The sequence below is a fragment of the Amia ocellicauda genome, chromosome 17 (assembly GCF_036373705.1).
Source record: "Amia ocellicauda isolate fAmiCal2 chromosome 17, fAmiCal2.hap1, whole genome shotgun sequence".
Classification (NCBI taxonomy): Eukaryota; Metazoa; Chordata; class Actinopteri; order Amiiformes; family Amiidae; genus Amia; species Amia ocellicauda.
In genome coordinates this window covers 12,787,516-12,810,125 of record NC_089866.1, presented here as the reverse complement: position 1 = coordinate 12,810,125, position 22,610 = coordinate 12,787,516, and the positions used below count along the sequence as shown (strand labels likewise).

Here is a 22,610-nt window from a genome sequence, read left to right as displayed (position 1 = left end):
TCTCGGGTGTCCACAAAATAAAATGCACCGCATGTCTCTGCAACACACAACAGATCTAACGGCACAAATGGGAAACCTGCCAATAGCAATACATGCACTTGGCGCGATACCTGACATTGAATGTAATCAACTGCATAGCACTATTTTTAAAATCATATTAAGGCTTTCCCACCACTCATTTGCTTGCACAGTAAGATCTCATGGAGCTTAGGAGTTCTAATATAAACCTTTATACATTCTGATCTGCCTCAGAATAAACAATGAGCCACTAAGCTGATGTAGTTTAAAACCAACACCAGTACAGTGACCACCCTGTTAGCAACAGAGGGACAACTGTTACGATGTTAGGACTGCTCCGACTTTCTGATCTGGGTGTTGTACTGAGCTGTGATTTGGAAGCGTCATTGAGGTTTGCAATTCACACATCTCTACTTCCTAGAACCTAAAGTGGGTGATTCTCTTCTGATGCCCCCTTGAAGATCTCTGATGCAGATCACTGTAGTTCAGTGTTTCGATAACCTTTAAAGTTCAAACCATTTGCCTTAGCACACCAACCCCTCCTTTGCCCACCACTCTGCCCTTTTATAAATTTGAAAATAAAACAACTTTCAGTGTGAAACCTCAGCTTGTCTTGATGCAAAAACGAATTTGATCAGATGTATTCTTAATAAATGAGAAATGTTTATTCCTTAACCATTTTAGTTTTTCTTGTGACTTTCACTCGTTACACCAATGTGCCACAACACGTTAATTGAAAAACACCACTCATTTAATACATTGAGCTGTTCTGCATCACAGAAAAAAAAAAATATTCCACTTACTAACAAAGTTGAAGGAGACAACTTAAAAAAAAAAAAAAAAAAACAGCTGTGTATGGTTCCTAAAATAGCTATGTATTTTCCTACCCTTGAGAAGAAAGTGATCACATGACTCTTATCACAGCCCTTTCTGTGATTTCTTGTGAAATTTTCCATTACAAAATGCTTTGTAAACCACAATATTATCTTTAAAAGAGTTGGTCAAACAAACATTCATGCCAGGCCCCTACTCCTTGATATTTCAGCTGCAGTGGAGTGGTTAGTTTTGTTGGAAAGTGCTGGAAAGTGAAACCACCAGTCATAGCTATGAGTGAATATAGGGTGGGTGAGCCAGTCACTGAGGTCCCTGGATCCATCAATTAGGAGTAATAAACAAATGAATATGGACCATATGGCCTCTTCTCAAAGGTTATCAAAACTATGTTTTGTCAGTCCTTTCCTAATACAAAGCTACCATTCATGTGCCTGAAAAAGCCTATCCTCCAGACCAGGAAGCAGCAACCTTGTCCCAATCCAACAGTTCTTATACATCACCCTTAAATGATCAATTTACAAATACTTCTGATCTATCCTGCAGACACCTTGGTAAATTCCATAATTTAGAGAATCTGGAACACATATCTGAAGGACTCTAGGACCAGGGTTGCCTTAATTGAAGAAGTGACATGTTTAGTTGATCAATAACTATGTTCTATGTCTTTAGGCATGAATGACTGAGGGTGGACCTAAAAGACTGGGGCCCTCCAGGACCAGGGATAGAGACTACTGCTCAAGGTTCTTACTGTACTAGGTAGGAGGGGGTTATCATCTTAGTCCTTTATAAATTTAAGAACACAATGATTCATTCAAAACTTATAACCTACGGTTCTCCAGACAGAAACCAGGACACTTTCTTTCTTGTTTGGAAGTTAACGCTTTCTGGATTGATCCAACCTGGATTTCAATTCTCTGTTCTTCCGACGTCACAACCAAGTAAACAAGGCAAACCTTTCTGGACTTACAGGGACTATGAAGCTCTAATGGGACACTAAAGGTTAAATGCCTGTGGTTGAGTGGAAACTATGTAGTAACACCTTTTCAGGGCCTGGTTTAATAGTGTTCAAAAGCAGTGCTACTTGGCCAGTAAGACACACCCAGTAGCCTCTACATCACATTCAATTGTGCCACCGTTTACTATTAGTGACTTACCTTTCCGTGTGATGTAGATGCTGTACTAACCAAATTTACAGAATCAACTTATGCAAATTGATTAAAATACCACACAGAGCTAAATTACAGGGAGCAGTGAAAACAATAGAAACAAACTTACTAACCAGACACTACTTCAGTTAGAATTTATATTCCAGGGGTCTAAGTGTTAAAATCTACTACAGGCTGCCCAGCTAAAGGGGTATAGGTAACACCCAAAGTGGAAACTAACAAAATGCCCCGTTTAGCTACACACCTGAAATGCTACATAAAGCATTATGAAGCAGAATGTCTGTAGCTCATTATGCAAGTGACTTTTGTAACATAAAGCTAGCCTGCATATCTTTCACCCCTGGGCAGTAAGGAGGGAGCAGGGCTGGCATGGCAGTGACGTGTGCAGCGAGCACAAGGATGCTGCTTCCTGCCGCTCGGACAGGGCGATGTTGCTGTGATGCACTGCACAGGCCTAGCAGACTGAGAGGGCAGTCTCTGGTCTCTCAGACGTGCTAAAGGCAGGCTGAAAAAAGCGACGGCTGGACATCAAAGCAGGCACGGACTGTAATCATACAAATGTAAAGCTCTTGCCAAAGGGACTAGAAGCAATTATAATTCACTGGGTCTTTTAAAAAAAAATGTAAACCCAACCTTGCAAATTGTGAATTAAACCTTGTTGCAATTTCAACCCATTTTATGCTAATTTCAATACCTGTCCCAGACAATGATGGGGGCTGTTTTTCAGTTTAGGACAAAACAACTGAGCTCAAGATGTTCTGTATATTTTCTTCCTGAATCTGTACATTCTACATACATTTTAGAAACCATTTAAATTACCAATTAACATTTTTATATTAATCTCTGATTATTTTAGACTTACCATTCGGAGAATCGGAATAGAGTATACAGATCCAACTGGATATCAGTTTTGTTGATTATGGGGAGGGGCCAAAAAAAAAAAAAAAAACACCCACATAGATTTACCAGACTGACATTTTCAGTAACAGTTTTGTCATGTCTGCACTAAACCAATATCAGACTGAGGTAATCTCACACTTCTGGTTAAAGGCTAAGTGAAATACCCATTCCGATTTTCCTGTCAGAACAATAACAGGAAACTTCTAGAGGAATTTGAAAAGTTCCACCGTTAACACTCCAGTCTCGCATTAATAATTCCTGCCTAGATGCATATCCAAGCAGGGAACAAAATGTGTTGTCATGTTTCTTTCCCCCTTGCTTTTCCTCTTTTTGTATCATGATTCAGTCCTCAGCAGGAGGCACATTATACATGCGCATTTCTGACTGAAATAGCAACCCCCCTACAGCCAGGGACTGTCATGTGCACTCTAGTCTTCCCTGCATCCATCAAGCTGCTCACAACTATACTCTCTGAGACAGGAGAAAGAAAAGATCCTTTGTCAATACTGGACTGTTGGGTACTGGCTTACAGGAATCAAAAATACAGAGTAAAAAGGCTAGTATATGTAATGTTACTTCATATGATTTATTTTTTCTTGTGCTGCTATCTTGTCCAGCTGTACACAGAAAGGTGCATTTACTGTCCATGGCCAAGGACAAGATATTAGAGGATAAGGCTAAGATTTAAGGTGGGCTAATAATGGGAAAAATCCCCCTGAAAAGAACATTGGCCTTGTCCTTAAACATAAAGCACATCTTCACAGCTACAGTCCAGCAACTATCACCAGTCATCAGAGTCACGTGTCAAGTCCTTGACCAGGGATACAAGAGAAATGGGGGAAAAAGCACAAGATACTATTTTTGCTTGCTTGTCTTCAATATCTTTCTCTCTGCTTATCCAAGAATTTCAAGGATGTGCTCAGTTCCCCTGAGAAGATTATCAAATGTTTTGAGGGGTGGGAAGATGCAACCTACTTCCTCTCCCCCGCACGCTGAAACTGTGCAGCACCGTTCCTTGGGAATACAGGAATTCCACATTGCTAAAGGGTACACAAGGAAGAGGGGAGGTCGGATTCTTCGTCTTGGAAAGCATGCTTCCCAGGACTATACTGACAGGATTACAAATGCAGCAAAATGACATTTTCGAAAAAAGTAAGGTCATAATGGAGAAAACTGTTACTGATGCCCTCCTGCAATGATTGAATGATTGCAGATAAAGGGATTTCTCCATTCAGCATAAGTAAGGACTGTGAGCATTGACAAACCAGTAATCCACAGGATGCAATAATCTTGCAGAGCAATACACACCACTGAGGGGGGAGCTGGGGACAAGTGCAATGAGACCCCATTCAGAGCCCAGCAATAAGTGATGGAGGGCTTCTGGGAAACAACTTTCATTTCAACCACAATCATTTAAACAGATTCCTTCTGTAGAGATGTGTTGCGCAAGTGGCCAATCGTAGTATATGATTCAGCTGCTCGGCATGACTAGATTAGCAAGGAGTCTGCGGGTTACAGCACGTAGCTATGATCGAAGTGACGAAAAACCAAATCCATCCTGCAGATTACTGGAATGTATTTATGGATCGATTAATCAGATCAACTGAATCAACTGAATTCCTAGTAAGGATGTGTGGCATATAATTGCTATCCTGTCAGTGAGTTACTGTCATCACCTCTACATGATAAGGAGTTCAATAAAATAAGAGAATCTAATTTTATTGAACTGTCTTATTGTCTACAAAGCAAGCAGCTTCATTAGCCTGAGGATCTGAATGTCTGTTCTCTGGGAGAAAAATATCCCAGAACCTCTGCTGATGAAACATGTTGCAACGCAGCTCTCATTAAACCCGGTACGTAACTATTAGAAGTAAAAATGACTAATTTGATGGTTAGACAACATGGACTTAAACATGTTTTTTCAAGGGACCTCAAATAAAGAAAGTGGAAATACAGTCAGTAATGTCTTTGTGACACTGCACTCAAACTTGGGCCTAACAAAGGAAAAACTTGAACAAGAGTGATTAAGAAACGACAGAGAAGTCATAACACAGAACAGAGCTGGTTTTGGAACTTTAACCCTTTGTGCTCAGTTAAGATAAAGAAACAAAAGTATAGAGAGGATGAAGCAAGTATCAACCTATCCCCCCCTCCCTGTAACTTACAGCCATGGTAGGAGGCAGGGGAGCCTCCGGACCTGCCGTACTCCTCAGAGTAGCTAGTGGAGAGGTTGGGCTGGCTGGAGCCGCGGCCGAAGTTGATCTGGTTGCTGCTGCCGACGCTGGTGGTCACCTGGGCCATGCGCTCCTTGGTCTTGAGGGCCTGGGAACGCTCGCCCTTCAGCCGATCATCATCCTTCAGCAGGAAGACTAGTTGCTTGGACTTCTCGCGCACGTTGATGCCCTGATCCTTGCCATCGCGGTCAATGTACTGGAAGTCCTTGAGGGTCTGGATGGCAAAGAGGTTCTCCTTACACTGCTGGGCCACCCGCTCCGAGCCCGTCTTGATCAGGTAATCCAACAGGGTGAGCGCCTTGTAGACGTGGCGCCAGTTCTTGCCATGGTCGTTGAGCCGCTTCCAGATCATGCTCATGATCTCCGAGAAGGCCACCACATTGTACGTGAGGTCTGCGATCTCCGACATCAGGGAGCTGGAGGGGCCCCAGGGGTCATTGGAGGTGGCCTCCCTCACCTTCTTCTCGGCCTCGGAGTAATTGTTCACAATGTTTTTCATTTGCCGCCGTATCGAGGAACTTGGCATCTTGGTGTTTGTTTTTTTTAACGTTTTTGACAGATAAAAATTGGATGTTACAAAACAAATGAAAAAGAAAATGGGGGGAGGGGAGGGGGAGGGGGAGAGGTAAGTCCACAATGTGTTCACAGTGCTATTTCTCAGCCACCACACCACCAAAAAGCCGTATTCCTTAAGTCTCCAGTACAGCACCTGTTAAAACCATTTCCACACAGAGAGGGCAGCCGATGCGTTGAGTTCCTCCATTACCTGCAACGGAAGCACAGAACATTAGACAGTGAGGAGGAAAAACTGGAGAAAACTGCCAAGAAGATAATCTACTCAGTCAAGCAGAGAAGAACCATACCCACCAACATAGGGCTCATTCACAGGAAAGTAATTGTTTTTCTGAAGGTTAATACGGATGGTGCTCTCTTTAAGCAAATATTAGGTAGGTGATCACATTGTTTCCTTATTTATAGAACATTTACATGAAAATACTATTTATTTATTTATTGTATTAAATATATTAAAGAAAATATATTAATGAACACACAATTTCATAGATGCATAAAACACTTAAATTCCAAAACGTAGACTGTAAAAAAAACATTAGAAAGATAAGTAACCAGAAGCATGCTAATGCGTTTCCTGACTTTAGTTACTTGACTAATAAAATGTTCACAGCAAATCAGATAGAGAAATAGGTCACAGCTGTGCATTTTACTAACCCAGAACATCTACTGACCTGCCATTAAATCCTATAGCTGAGCTTCCGAAGAACAGTGTTGTGGTACAAGAATGCAGAGATACAGCATAACAATACACCATAAAAGGAGATTAATTAAAAAAGCTCTTCAAGAATACCTCCATTGACGAGACAAGACTCCCATTCCTCACATTTACAACTGCAATGTGGAACTTTACCATGAAGGAGGAGTGACATAGTGCTTCTCGTGGCTGACTATAAATGAGTGGGTGAAGAGATTCAGTGTGCGAGTGCGAGAACTGCTTTGCTCCACATTTGCCTCAATTACCCTACAGAAGAAAAGATGCGACTGTTGCAAAAAACTGCACTCTAAGCCCTAGTCACCATATTGTGCACTTAATTCAGTGGCTTGTCTTCATCAAAACTGCTGAAAAACAGAGCCCCCACGCACTGCTTACAAGGTTAAAAAAAAAACTGGGTTGGTTTACAATTAGTTGTCAAGGTGCCGTCTTCTGGAACGACAAATATTCGAAGACAAGCGTGTGGCGAATAGGAGGTGAAGTACTGGAAAAGCAAGACTGCATGACACGACTTAGAACAGTGCTTTTCGGGCCTGACAGCAGACTATGTGTGTTACGTGGTGTTCCAGTCCAGTCCTCAGAGCCAACATACCCAAAGACACCCCCATGTCATCATTAATCTCAATGATGTTTTTCAATAAAGTTAATTAAAGCAATCCTGCTTTTACAGGCATCTATAAACAGGATCCTTAGGACTTCAAAATAAAAAATAAAATACATTCTCCCCAATTAGGAGACTGTATACCCCAAATGAGTAACTACTAAGGTGGTACAAACACAAACATGTCTTGTGCTTTCAGGGCTGGGCTTTCAGATCCCCAAGCTTACTTTTATACTAAACAAGTCTCTCATACATGCTGACAGGTAACTGATGGGAGAAGGGAATAGAACAAAGCTAGGAAGCATTATTGTGTTTTCTGCTTTTAACACAGAATGCAAACAATAAAACTATTTATTTGAAACAGGAAACCCTGCAAAAGCCGCTTTGTATTACAGAAAAATGTGGCAATTGTAAGGCTCTGAAACATCTCAAATCCATCACATTTTGGCTCAAGCAGCAGTACAGAATACTTGATACACAGATGTATTAAATGCAAACTACTTTAAGTATATCATTTGAATAATTTATTCTAGCATCTAAATATCTTGTAACGGTTAGAGGAAGGAGAGTGGTGAGACTGTGGTTCTTTATGTCACGAAATCCATTATTTCATGCATTATTATTCAGTTTCATTCTAAATGGAAAATTATCATTGCACACTAACTTCTAATTGATTGAGTAGGCTCAGCAACCTCCTACATGCAGTATGCCTGGCACAGAAAACAGTGATTATTCACTCCATTTCAGCAATATTAAAAATGTAATCGCCATGTCTGGCTGCGTGAGAAGCACGGTTCTTAGTACTTATCCAAAAACTGAGAGGATTTCTTCTCACTTACTAGAACTGCTAACTACATCACAACAAAGTCTGGCTGGAAACACTTTTGTATAAACCCTTGTGCCCTGGAGCATGACATCAAACTGCAGATGTCACACACCAGCTAAAATGGAAGCTGGCTTGACCTCATCCTCTCCTTAACGGCCTATGGCTTCCTCCTTTAACACTGGCACCACTTCCCGAGTTATTACACCATCCCGCATATTAGGGACAAGTCAACAAAATTCTTTGTTTGCCCGTGTGATCAGGTTACAGTCCCACCTACCTGCACTGAAGAAAGCGCAGTCCGAGGCCAAGCAGAACTGCTGGGGCCATGTCGAGGCTGCACTTCCTGCACTTAAGCATGGAGAGAATGGGAGCCCTGGGGGAGGTGGGCAGCCCAACAAAACCACTTGGCACATCCCGTAAATTCATTAAGAGTCACTGAAATGTGACTCCTGCCGTCCTGTGGAGCCATAGAGCTCTTCTTCACCCTCCTTGTCCTTCCCTATCCACCCCCCCTCTGCCGCCTTCCCCGAGCACGCATACACATGAATACAGCAGGGACTTAATGAAACATCTGCCGTTTTAATCACCTATTCAAACTCATCAGACAAGAGGAAGAGAGGCAACTGTATCATGCCAAGAACGAAGCACCGCCACTCTCTTCTCTCACACAGAGCCACTGGAAACCTGCACACAGGCCCCATTTGTTTACGGATCTGCGCTCTTGATGCTATGTGCGGTTACTTGATCCTCTGTTAAATAACTGTGGAGAATTGTGCTCCTGCCCAATAATGACGGTGCAGAATGACAGCCAGTGCGCTGCAAGCTGGAATTGAGAGAACAATCAAACTTACTTTTAGGTACTTTAAAATTAATTTAAAGTCAAGCAAAAATCACATTATTCGAAATTAAGAATTTTTGGGAAATTTCTTTTTTACAAGACTAAACTGTTCTCAAAACAAAAGTGCCCCCATAAAACTGTGCCAAGAAATGATCTGAGGAACACTTATGTAAGCAAAAACAAGGAACAGTTCTGGAATAAACTTTAAGATTAGTCATCCAAAGCCAATTGTCCAAGGTAGGAAGAAGTACTTCTACCACCAGCAGAATGAAGTTCTGAAAGAAACAGGTGGCCCCTCCCCCCCTCACCCCAACATCCACAGAGAAAGCTTTATGGTGGCGGTCTCTGCAGCACAATTACTCTGAACACAAGATCATCAAGTGTCAAGAACACTTCTGGACCAGAGATACGGGTCAGACTCATTTCAGATATTTCTAGAAATAGAAAAAATGTGCAGGGTTTCCCACAGCTGTATTAAGGTGGACTGCCTGGCCAATAAAGCGGTGTCACTTGGCCAAACAAATGAATGAATGACGAAAAACTGATACATTTGCACATTCGCCAGCCCCCTCTTGTTCATTATGAAAAAAACAAACACACCTAGGTGCAAATTTCTGTGGGAAACCCTGAGGTGTGGTGTAAAACAAAATAGCATTTTCTAATTTAAATTGCCAAAAGTACCATAAATTCGTGCCTACGGTAGGCCTAAAACAAGTATATTGTTTAGATCATTTTGTCGTTAGTATGTGACAGTAACAAGACTGAATGGTGATGCCACAACCAATGAAATGGACTGCCACCCTCACAATATTGGGACAGGTCTGCAGTTCAAGAGACCTTCAATATGGATTAGAAATGTACATTACAATGCTAAATAATAAAGGCCTCATGTAAACTTTAAATAATTCCAGTTGGCATTATGTAATCTACTGATAAATGTAGTAGATAACAACAATAGATGACAGCAGTAGATGACAACAAATCCCTGAACAAAGATTCTACTACAGGGTTTTCCAATGGAACAACAGTGCACACACTTACAGGCATACAACAGTCACATTTAATTAAATTAAGGTTAGGATTTTTTGCACTGTGCTTGAAAAAAACTCTTTTGTGAGGCTATACAGCCTTCAACTAATTTCTGAACCACCAGAGACAATTCGTGCAAAGCTCAATTGGGTAGGAAACTTGAAAGATTGGGTAATCAACAGCCATAACACGTTATTTAAATGACATGAGATTTGAAAAATGTGCAATCTGAAAAAATAAGTCAAAAACTTGATGTTGATGTACTTGACTTATACTCAACAAATGAATTTAACAACTCAACACAAATATACTCCAAAACCAAACCAAAAATCACTGGGTTTTTGTTCTGTATCTGAGAATTAATAGGCAATATAAGGGGGGTTGTTGAATTTAGGATTCAGGGCCTCTAACATCTCACAGCTACTGTGTAAGCAGGAACCGACACCCTGTGCGATGAACCAGCCTCACACTCCGAGCCTGCTACACGCACAGCTGCAAGTCTCGTAAAGCAGCAGTACTACCTGTCAGGGGTCTGAGCATTGCTGCAGAGTGAAAACAGCAACTCGAATGATTTAAAAAGCTTTCTATGATCACCAGATTAATTACAGCTTTAAGAGATCCACAGAGGGTCATCTTGCTGGCCTGGTACCATACATGAAGCATTAAATGAAGTGTTGGTGAGAACGCAGGTTCGAGTTGAGAAGGAAAAATATAATCCCGAGTCAAATTTAGCTCTGCGTATGGAGACAAACCACTGCAGATCTGTGTCCAGTATCGAGCTTAGCTCTGTGTCACTGAATTGGGTTCACAAAGCATCTAACTAAGAGGTAGGAGACCTATACATTTCCAGAATTCCCCTTCTCACATAAGAACAGCAATGTCAGTGAGCAGGAAAGTGTTATAAATCAAGAGCCTGAGAAGGAAAGAAGGAAAAAAATAAAAACATTATAATACATTTGCAATGTAATTAATTGTGTGTGCTATAAATTATGTCCATTTCAGATGTATAACTAATTATATCAAACCCAAACTCAATCCTGTCTTACAGGAAGCCTAGATGGCGTTCTAAAGCACAGATGCACACATGAGTTCTTTGAGCCTTTTTAATGTACCCTTCAATTAGCAAACAAGTCAGATAAAGAACAGACTACTTGACTTCTTAACAAAATCAGTTAAATTACATCATTAAGAGGGGTGGGCTAAGATCCGAGAACCCCTCTGCCATCGAGGTCTGGAATCAAATCCATTCTGACCTAAAGGGACGCAGGACAGAGGACACATTCTTACACTAACAAGTGACACAAGACAACACTGGAAAGATTTGCAGAATCACCACAACATGGAAATGTTTAAACATTTTATGGTATTTCTATAATATATGAAATCATTTCTGTAGCATATGCTCAGAGGATCACAGATGTGATGCATGTGTGAACACCGAAGAGCCCCAAGGTGGTTTACTGCACACGGAAGTACACGGCAAGCACCAACATGTACACCTTGGTTGAGCAAATGGAATTCAGCAGGGGCAGGGATGCTGGCTGCTGCAACGTCAGGGGGAAAGTGTGTTATTCAAATCACAGCCTGCTAACACAGGGACAATCTGTGAGGTGACAGGACCATTCGTACCTTCGCAGGAAAACGGAAGAATCCATGTGCAACCCCCGCCCGGCACCCCCCAAAAAAGAAACATGCACCACAACTGGTAAGGACACTTCCCTTGTTTGTCAACCATTAAAGAAAACCTCAAATCTCACCACCACTCAGATCTTTTTGTCAAATCAACATATCAAGCCGTCAAACTGTCAGACCACGGATTTAGGGGTAGGTGTGGTCTCTGACCAAAGATGTTCATGCAAGTAGGTGGTGTGCAGATTTTAGGCAAAATAAATATGTATTTGTTTAAAAGACAAGCTTGGATATAAGCGCTGCATTAATAATGAAATCATGTTTCCACTGTACAAAACTTTAATATGATAAAAAGAAAATAACAGTTTAGCCCTTAAAAAACACTTGTGACATTAAGGCACCAAGGCAATTTTCCTCCTATGCCTTTGACTGCTGTGCTACTGTGCGTGGCTGCTGGTGCATGGTTTACAGACCCTTGCCATTTTGATTTTTGATGATTTATGCTTTGCGCTTTATTAATTGCAATCCAATATTACTCTATGCATCCTTACATAAGCACATACATAGTACTGATTATTCATGCTGTTAGTATTTTGCAGGTATTTGCAAAATGAATTACTAATAATATTCATAACATTTATGTAGTCAAATCCTACTTTATAATATGACTGACAATAAATTCACTGTAGTACGAAAAGGAGGTTCAGTCAATTATATCCAAGATTGGGACAGTTCACTTACAGAAGATCACAATCTGTGCCATATCATTGTGAAGGTCAAAGCTGATATGTATGTGATAAAATGTAGCTTAGGCTAAATAATCACAAAATAATAAAAAAAATATGTTTGTTTCCAGTCTTAGGGAATCCATACTGTTTTCTTTGAACATGATTCTATTTTAAGACTTGGCAGGAAGTCATTTCAGACTGTTGTGCCGGTGTTCAATCTTTCACCAGACCATTGGAATATCCTCAGCACTGTAACGTTAATTCTCAAAATATGCGAACATTTGAAGTGAGACACTAACCCCACTCTAGCAAATAAGAAATGTTTAATTCATAAGGGCAGAGTTCCCCCACCCCAGAGTCAGGTGACCTGCATCCTGACCCACCAGCATAGGTGAGAGAGGCAGGCACCTGAGAAAAGCAGCCCGTTTCACAGACAAGTAAGGAGGAGCAAATTAAAGCTGGGCTCACATACACACTCTCTCCTCTCCATTGCTCTGATGACCCAACAGTGAATTCTGAAACATTATCCAACAACCATCTAAATTCCCATTCTGAGAGGTTGCATTCACCAGTACAGAATTGTATGGCAGGCTGCATTTTTATTTTATTTTTAAACTGGCCGAGGCACATCACATCACAACACACATAAATCCCCAAAACAATATAGATACTAAACTGAATTTAATAGGTCATATAATAAAGTACATTATAGCATGCCCCACATGAGGCATTTAGCATCCAAGCTGTCAGAGATAAATTAACATTTCCTGTAGATAAAATGCAATATTAAACATCCTGTTACTGTATAAATATGACTGCACTGTACTGCACTGTGATACACAAACTGTGGCATTGCACTAGTAAGCACCGGTCATGGGGGGTACTAAAACATTATTGTGTTATGCATGCCTCAAATTATTAAAACTACAAGTACATTAAACAAAAATTAAAAATATAATTTCCGTCTATAGGTATTTACATTTTATGTTGCCAAATAAGTGTATTTTAATATGGTGTTACAAGGCCCATTCACTCTGGCACAGCTTCATGATATTATTGAACCCATTATAATTATGCAAATGCAGGTAAATGATAAATATTGTAATGACACTGTAATTCAGACCAGGAGGAAATATTGCTCTATTGATTTCCTCTGTTGATACGTCACAGATCTGAATTGACATTAGCACAACTCCATACATCTGCCTCTAACACACACACACACACATCGGGTGATCTTAAAGTACTGGTTATTTTTCTAATGCATGGATTGTATTAGATAAAAATCTAGTTTGACCAGATAAACTTTCCTGGTGTGTTAGCGATCTCCCAGAGCTCAAGCGCCCGATACCGCAAATCTCCACCCTCACAAACCCGCTCTGTTTCTATTTGCATTATAAACTGAATGCACAATACACAGCTGCGTAATGATTTGGTCTGAGGTTAGAGTGTGTTGTGTGTGAGTGTGTTGTGTGTGTGAGTGTGTTGTGTGTGTGTGTTGTGTGTGTGTGAGTGAGAGTGTGTGAGTGTGTGAGTGTGTTGTGTGTGTGTGAGTGTGAGTGAGAGTGTGTGAGTGTGTTGTGTGTGAGTGTGAGTGTGTTGTGTGAGTGAGAGTGTGCGAGTGTGTTGTGTTGTGTGTGAGTGTGTTGTGTTGTGTGTGAGTGTGTTGTGTGTGTGTTGTGTGTGTGAGAGTGTTGTGTGTGTGAGTGAGAGTGTGCGAGTGTGTTGTGTTGTGTGTGAGTGTGTTGTGTTGTGTGTGAGTGTGTTGTGTGTGTGTTGTGTGTGTGAGAGTGTTGTGTGTGTGAGTGAGAGTGTGCGAGTGTGTTGTGTTGTGTTATGCTGTATAAACAAGCATGTGGTCATTTGAAACAGCAATCCAATGACAAGTACAGACGACATTTAACAGTTACTAGTGCATGAGATAAGAGAGCCTAATTAAAACAAAGTTGACACGACGTGACTGAAATATGTATGGACCTGTCCGTGACTGGAGGGGTGTGTTGATTTGTTAATACAAATGCAAAGGGTTCCCTTCTCTGGGTTGTATTTTAACGGACGACAAAGCGCGACTGGCGTACAGTGCACAGCATCAAGACATCCTCCCAGCCGCCGCTCGGCCTATTGTCTCCCACAGCCCCGAGTCCCTGGGAAGACAAAGCCGGGGCACACAGGAGGAGGCAGGGGCCGCATCTGTCACACACTGCCCAGACAAAAGGCACAGCTCCGCGTTACCCTACAATCCCACCTCGAAAGTTATCGTACGTCGGGAAAACACGACAATTCAACACTATTTTTAAAGAAATGCGCTCTGGTTATTACTATAACAGAAAACAACAAGGCAGCAACAGTAGTCATTTCTAGAGGGTCGCCGACATACAATATGACCATAAAGAATAGAAAATAACTCCCGTGTGCGTGTGCACAGTGTATAATAGACCGATATCTTTACACTGAAACTCACGCACATTGTCGTGGAATGTTTCTGGGTTTAAAAGCACAGTTTTAACGGCTTATAACGTTTATAATCAAATACAAAGGAACATCCGCCAACTATAACTGACGACGTAAAATGCACAGCTAAGCTCTGCACACACTTTCTTTTTGGAAGCACAATTGTGATTTTCGCACTTATTTCCAAGAAAAAATGTTCAAATCACTTCGATATAACGAGATTCCCTGATTAAATTAAGGCGTCTTAATGCACTCCCTTAACATATGGAGATTTACACACTAGAGTTGTTATTATGATGATCACATTACATCACACTTGTTTGATGTACAACCTATACGACCACAAAAGTTAACTAGGTCGAAAAGTGATTAGCTAAATCGTGCATTTTATTCTAGTTTAAAAGGGGCGACGCAACCAACACACAAAAAGTTTAAAGAAAACCATCATCCCTTCCATCACGATTAAGCACCATCGACGTCTTCCAACACTTTCTCCTCAAGCAAGTGACCCCAAACTAATAAAGCTGCTCAGCGCCTTTTATCAAGTTTATCCAACGGCTACTGAAGGGGACCGACACTTTCTAACGCGTCCGCGCCGGCAGGAGAGTCTCTGGAATCGGTGTAAATCTTCCACTCCAGACCGGAGGCTCGACAGGCCGCTGCTGCTTTCTCCTTCTCTAGCCTAGCTGGAGCTAACCGATACATACTGTGTGATGGAGAGATCACTATGTTGACATACCAAAGGAAATGTATCCCCCCAAAAAGCAAAACAATAACTTACCAGGTCTGTTCTGTGAGGAGAGGGATTAGTCCTCGTCCCGGGGAGACAGCTGCCTAACTTCTGGCTGTTAACGGAGGAGGAAAAGAGCGATTGTGTGGTCTTATTTGGAGCTCTTTTTCCAGCGTACGGCCGGGGCTTGTGTCGTTGTGCGCGTCTCCCGTCGCACTCGTCCGTGTCTGTGTGGCACCCACGCAATCCAACATGGCGGACAGACAGACACTCGCTCACTCGGGGAGGGGGCGGTGAAGGGTGTGACTGAGGGACTGACTCGCCGAGGAAAGAAGCCTTCCGTGCTTACTCACCGCTTCCCAACATTTCCACAGACGTCGCCCAGGAGGGAGAGCTCACATGCAGAAACCACAGCCTGTACAATAGGTTTTTCAGTCTGTATGCATAGATACACGTCTATAAGGGCAGTTTTCCTGGAGGAATGACGGTGTAATTTCTCTCCGAATTATTTATAATCATGATCCAAATTACTGACAGAACACAGACTGATTTATGCATTTCATATTAATTAACTTATGAAATAATAATAATAATTATTATTATTGTTGTTGTTGTTGTCACCTCCAAACCCCTTAAACTACACAATAATTTACATCCCTCTGCCTTTCTCTGGTAAACTGTTTTACCACCATCCTTTGATGATGACCTCAGGAAAGGTTGAAAGTCAGTAGTAGTAGTACTAACAATACTAAGATATTGTTAAGTACACAATGTATGGTATATGAATGACAGATTGGCAAACATAATTACATTCTTTGAGGTCAACTTGACACTCCTTCAGTTTCTGGACTACATATTGTGAAAAAGACACACACACCCCTCTAGAAAAAGACAAAAACAATAATACCAATAAGACATCTTATTATCAAATTTAAAAAAAAAGAGAAAGTCAAGGCACTTCCTCAAACACTCACCTTAGAAGAAGAATGCTCTTCACTCTTATGACTCCTCTACTTTCGCTGAGCTGATCACAGGTAAATCAGGTTTTTGCGATATTATCTATTTAGGAAAACATACTCCTATCAAGACTTATGCAAGCCCAGTTGCAGACGTCTGTGATTAGATCGGCTGCTGTATTGTGTTTCCTTGTGGTAAGTCAGGCAGGTAGGGATCCTGTTGTGTCTCTGTACCTCCCACCCACCCTCTGCACCTCTGCACCTCTGCACCTCTGTCTACTCTACATCGACACCTTCTGTGGATCGACTAGGAGCAGGAAGGACTCCTCACTTCTGTCTCCACCTTGTATGTTGACATTCCACAGCATGCATGAACTCACACAACAGCTTTCGCCAGTGTGCATAACCCCCACAGTTAAAATTGTCCGGAGTTACAACCCAGTAATAGTTTTGTAAGAAGCCTATATTATCCTTAATTTTGTGTGTTTGTGTCTGTAAGTATGTTAGGCTGTAGAGAGGTGTGCAAAAGTCAGTTTCATTTTCCCGACAAGGAACTCTTTAGCAATAATAACTTGCTGAACATGTTTAATTCATCTCAGCAAGATGCCAATCAATAAGGAATCAATCAGGCAGGCAATTAATGGCTGTTTGTAATCAATCTTAGACAAAAGGAGGGCAGATGGTCCCTGTTTCTCTAGGGAGTTGGTGGAGGAAGCAGTAAAGGCAGAATGTTGAGAATCCGGACAGAATGCAATGTAGCTAGTTGTCTTTCATCAGCAAATTGTGCTGACTAATTGTACAGTAAAACAGGGCTCTTATACCCATTTCCTGGATGCCTGCAGTGTCTTCTGGGTATTGTTCCAAATGGAGCTGTCAATGACTTAATTAATGTTGAGTTAATTTATCACTCAGACACATATAGTAGTTGTAAAAGGTATCTTACACTTCATGGCTGAAGGGAAGGCATGCTTACCTTAACATAATTCACAACCTGTAATAAAGTATTTAATTCTAATTAATCAGAATAATTAGGTTGGAACAAAAGCAAAAAGACATGGCCGATCTCATCTGAACCCGGCTGTATGAAGAACACAGGCACACTCAAAATGCCACTCAAATAGGGCCCCACTATTCTTTCTGGTGATAAATGGAAGTCAGATGTAAAACACATGGGAGCAATCTGTCCTAGACTTGTCAGTATCCGGCCTTCAAAGAGGGTGTTGGCATTAAAATTAGGATCCAGAATCCTTCAGACAGTAGAGTTCCTCCAACCCTGTGCCCGGATCAGCTCAGTCAGCAGGTTGTATAGGTCACCCTTAAATCTTCAGCTTATAACAACCTGGAAACATTTCATTGTGCTCCCCAGACTTCCAGGTGGTCCTTTCGCTGATGCAATTGCAGGTTGATAATGACAATGTTTCAGACATTAATTCATACTTTGTTAATGATATTTGATTTTTAAAGTTAGATAAATTATTTGAATTAAATAAAAACATTTCTGCTTACTGATTTGCATGAACAATATTACAATTCTTACCAGATGGAGAAAGTTATTTCCACATAGCTGCTGCTCTGTTAGACACAGCCCCCCCACCCAAGTGACAAGTTGGTTATTAATAGATCATTTGGAAGGAACATCTGAATACCCAGTAGATCTCACAGACCACAATTTCCTTAACTGAACAACAGACTTTCTATATTAATCAGTAACTAAAAGGGTCCACTTTTAGCATTTAGAAATGGCAGCTTTAGGATGCCCTTAATGTAGCAGGGGGGTCCCTTCAGTAGAGTCTTGCTGGGGTCTACTGATGAGGTATGCTGGTTGCAAATTTGCTGTTGTGGCAATTCTAACTTCTCCAGATCAGATGGCTATGAGAAATTGCTAGACTGGCATTGCTCTCCACCTAGTGGCTATCGAACAACATTGTTGGCCTAGCTTTACCAACTCCATATCTGATTCAGTGTTCTTCAGCTTGTGAATTTCTTATCAGCTAATAATTAAAAATATTTGTGGAGTGCATAGTTTTATTTTTTAGTGCAGACAGTACAGACAGAGTACAATCCCAAAATACACGCAGAGCACATTACTAATTTACTACAAAACAGATGTTTGTCCTAGATACAGAATGTCCACAGACTTTTTGACCCAAAAATAACCTCAGGGTGAGCAAAATCAGAAGTATGAAATCACTGTCTCGGCTAAAATCTGCCTTGTCTGCATGCTCCTTATATGGTGTTGTTGTTGTTAGTAAACTGTGTGTATAAATGTATGTCAAATGATGGTCTGAATTCAGAGTGAGGGAGACATACCAGGGGACTGGCCCCTGTGTGTGCCCTGGCTCGCCGAAGGCCTTCAAAATAAAAACCTGTTGATTCCTGACTCTGGACTCTGACTGCACTTGTGGAAGAAACTAGTGCACATGTCATCAATAATGATACATTTGATGGTCCATATGAGCAAAGTAGCAGCTGAGAGATTCCTTTGGGCTGCATGAAGTGTTACTAATGATCCATGAGAACAGGGGCTTTACACATTCTAGCTAGATGAATCTGACAGCTGTTGACAAAACTCCAAATCCAATTCAATCAAATATTTTTGTTTTCCCTTCTACAATGCATTGCAATGCTCCATGCAGGAGACAGTTTATTGATTTCTATCTGAACAAATGTACTCCCAGCTCTATTACTAATCTCTTTGACTAAATCACCTTATTTAATTCTACAATCAACTGGCCCCTTCAGAGAGAGGAATCTTGTTAAACTCGTGTTCTTCAAGGCCCTTCACTGGTGCAAGGGCTATCACTTGCCTTCTGTTAAACAAGCACCTAGTGTAACTGAATGAATGAGCCACGTTAAAGTTTAATAAAACTCCAAGCCCAACAGACATGGCCTACACACAGAGCGACTTTACTGTGACCGCACTCTTGTGAGAGAGTTACTCTCCTCTGACGCCATCTATTAATTAGGGTGGAAACCTGAGAGCTGGGAACCCATACATAAGTAAGGTTTGAGTGCTGTTTATTGATATTACTTATGAAGATCCAACACTCATTCTTTTTTTTTTTTAAATGTAACCTGTTTTCACTCCCAATTTTAACTCTGCAAATGACTGAACTTTGATCAATTACACAATTTCTTCCACAGGGATGAGGAAGATTATAGATCCTTTGAAATGTCAACATCATCTGTGATTATTCACACCAATGATCTGAGGAGACCCTAGTCTTCTTCCACCCCCCACCCTAGAGAGGTTTGGCCAGCTGTGGAACTGAAACTTGGAACTGGCCAAAAACAGCAAGATTGGACACGAGATCAATATGGGCAATAGGCACAAATGACACCCTGATCTCAATATGGAGATTTTAAACATGTGCCATTTGGGAGCCCCAGATCAAAAACTCCTTTCCAGAAAAATAACTCAAAAATATGTCAACGTATTTAAAACTATATGTATAGATGCTGTCCAACTGTACAACGAATACCATACAGTTTAAGACATATGAAGACGTGTTCTCTCTTCTCTAAGCAGGTCTATAGCCGATGACATAGTGTAATGCCAGTCAGGAAAACCTGCTCTAGGGACCGTTTAGCAGGGCGTTGAAGATTGTAATCAGGCTGGTTACTGGATAGATTTTAAGCAGCCCAACTCTGCTGTAGGCTCAACAGGCTTAGTTATGTTGCATTGACCTTAAAATATCAATAGGTCCTTTTCATTATAGATGAAGAGAGTTGCCAGCTTTCAGCCGGGATGCATTCTCATCCATCATATTTGAGGAGCTGCTGAACTCAAAGGTTTGAAAGTGTTCAGGCAGCAGTGACAGACAGATCGTTGATGCTTCAGCAGGTATTCCTCATAAGGGCCTAAGGGCCATAAGGGTCATAATCATAACTCTGCCTAACCTTAACCCTAATAAACTGCTGCTGGGTGTCGGAAGAATTTGTAGGCTCTTTGTGCTTTCAATGATGGCGCCTCTTTACATCTATTCTCTAATCAATTTGTTTCTTCATCTGTCTCTTGCTCAACCTCACATTTATACACTGGTCAAAGCTCCATGTTTTTTTCTCTGTTTTGTGCAAAACAGTTTTTTGGATAAAGGACAATGGTCTGATCCATTTCTTGAGCACCTAAACCTGTACCACATGTGCTCCAGATGTTTAGTTAAAGCACACATGAAACTTCAGGGCATCCTTTGTACAAAACAAAATCAGCAGTGTCTGATAATGTGAAACAGTCATGCAATCTTGTGGATTAATAGCACATCCTTGCCTACCAGTACTTTGCCAAAAGCCATGTCAAGATAAAGCATTTCAACAACTTTGGATGGAAGTGTTTAAAGGAGCTAAGGGTGAAAGGAGCTATCATAGGTCTTACCAGCTTTTGACCACATATAAGAAAAGATGCCTGCAAAACAGCCTAGGTTTGAAATATTTTGTATGTTGTTCTGTGGTTGGATGTGGCAGTGAGACACCTTTCATGTTGTTTGGTGGCAAGACCTTAGTGCTAGAGGTGGGGTTGACCTTTTGGGAATGTAATGAATCTCTGGGGTGTTTATTGTCAATAACTGTCATAGAGTCTGAGAATTGTTCCTTTTTGAAAGCAGGGCATTCTGGTTCTCTACAGATTTTGATCAATGCGTAATCTTTCATGTCCATAAATCATTATCAAGTGGATAAGGTGGCTTTGATGACACACAATTACTTTAGTGTGGTTTGTTTTATTGTGCAATGCTTGAAAAAGTGGCATACTGTATATGTACAGGCAACCATACAAAGAAAAAATATGTAAAAATATATACTTTCCATAAATATACATATATATACAAATAAATATCTATATATAAAAGAATGCCAAACTAATAACTTGTGTAATTTTGTCCATACCTTATAGATAAGCATGTACACCGATCAGCCATAACATTATGACCACTGACAGGTGAAGTGAATAACACTGATAATCTCGTTATCATGGCACCTGTCAGCGGGTGGGATATATTAGGCAGCAAGTGAACATTTTGTCCTCAAATTTGATGTGTTAGAAGCAGGAAAAATGGGCAAATGTAAGGATCAGAGTGACTTTGACAAGGGCCAAATTGTGATGGCTAGACGACTGGGTCAGAGCATCTCCAAAACTGCAGCTCTTGTGGGGTGTTCCCGGTCTGCAGTGGTCAGTACCTATCAAAAGTGGTCCAAGGAAGGAGAAGCGGTGAACCGGCGACAGGGTCATGGGTGGCCAAGGCTCATTGATGCACATGGGGAGCGAAGGCTGGCCCGTGTGGTCCGATCCAACAGACAAGCTACTGTAGCTCAAATTGCTGAAAAAGTGAATGCTGGTTCTGATAGAAAGGTGTCAGAACACACAGTGCATCGCAGTTTGTTGCGTATGGGGCTGCGTAGCCGCAGTCCAGTCAGGGTGCCCATGCTGACCCCTGTCCACTGCCGAAAGCGCTTACAATGGGCACGTGAGCATCAGAACTGGACCACGGAGCAATGGAAGAAGGTGGCCTGGTCTAATGAATCACGAGTTCAAGGTGTTGACTTGGCCTCCAAATTCCCCAGATCTCAGTCCAATCGAGCATCTGTGGGATGTGCTGGCCAAAGAAGTCCGATCCATGGAGGCCCCACCTCACAACTTACAGGACTTAAAGGATCTGCTGCTAATGTCTTGGTGCCAGATAGCACAGCACACCTTCAGAGGTCTAGTGGAGTCCATGCCTCAACGGGTCAGGGCTGTTTTGGCGGCAAAAGGGGGACCTACACAATATTAGGCAGGTGGTCATCATGTTATGGCTGATCGGTGTATATAACAGCAACAGTGAGCTATGGAAAACACAGATGGAGCTACAATAAAAACTATTATGAGCATAGCTTTAAACTACAAATGACACTATTGCGTGCAATATTTATGATTGGGGCATCATTAGTACCTCAATGTTTCCACGAATATATTTTGACAAGCCACTACTGTATGTTTTTCATGCCTATAAGTGCAATCTAAAGTCTCAGATACACTTTGATATAGTGTGATAAGTTTAAGTTTTAAAATATGCATTTTACAAAGCTTTCTGAGAGTGTGAGAGCTGCGACTCAACATGATGGTGGTACACTGTCATTGCACAAGTTGTCCAAAAGAGGGAGACAGAGGTCTTCTGAAACAGAATCTAACAGAACTGAAATCTGTTTTGGTGAATGTAGAATTGTACTCTGATTGATTACAGTATCAACTCTCTATAGTGTGGGAACAGATAGGACATGACTCAGGTATTTAAAAAATATTGGACGGCCCTGACAACATCAATCCATGGAACAAGATCCAGATAAACAATGATAAAAGGACTCAGGGACACAAGCTGAGTTTCTAGGACTGTTAAGCTTCTAGCAACCAAAT

General features: G+C 41.3%; 1 protein-coding gene across 5 annotated transcripts in view; it reads right to left on the bottom strand.

Moving 5' to 3' along the window:
* epn2 (epsin 2) overlaps window positions 1–16,482 on the bottom strand; it is a 32,433-nt gene extending 15,951 nt beyond the window's left edge. Inside the window, exons 1-3 of one of the 5 annotated variants that reach the window (XM_066690052.1) lie at window positions 16,244–16,482; window positions 15,321–15,684; window positions 5,084–5,918 (exon numbers count right to left, since the gene is read on the bottom strand). In XM_066690052.1, coding sequence (XP_066546149.1) covers window positions 5,084–5,678 — 595 coding nt within the window. In that variant the 5' untranslated portion in view covers window positions 5,679–5,918; window positions 15,321–15,684; window positions 16,244–16,482. Of the gene's footprint in view, window positions 1–5,083; window positions 5,919–15,320; window positions 15,726–16,243 lie in introns of those variants that run through there. The other 4 variants (XM_066690048.1, XM_066690050.1, XM_066690051.1 and 1 more) reach the window with 4 other exon arrangements.
* Window positions 16,483–22,610: the final 6,128 nt, after the last annotated feature.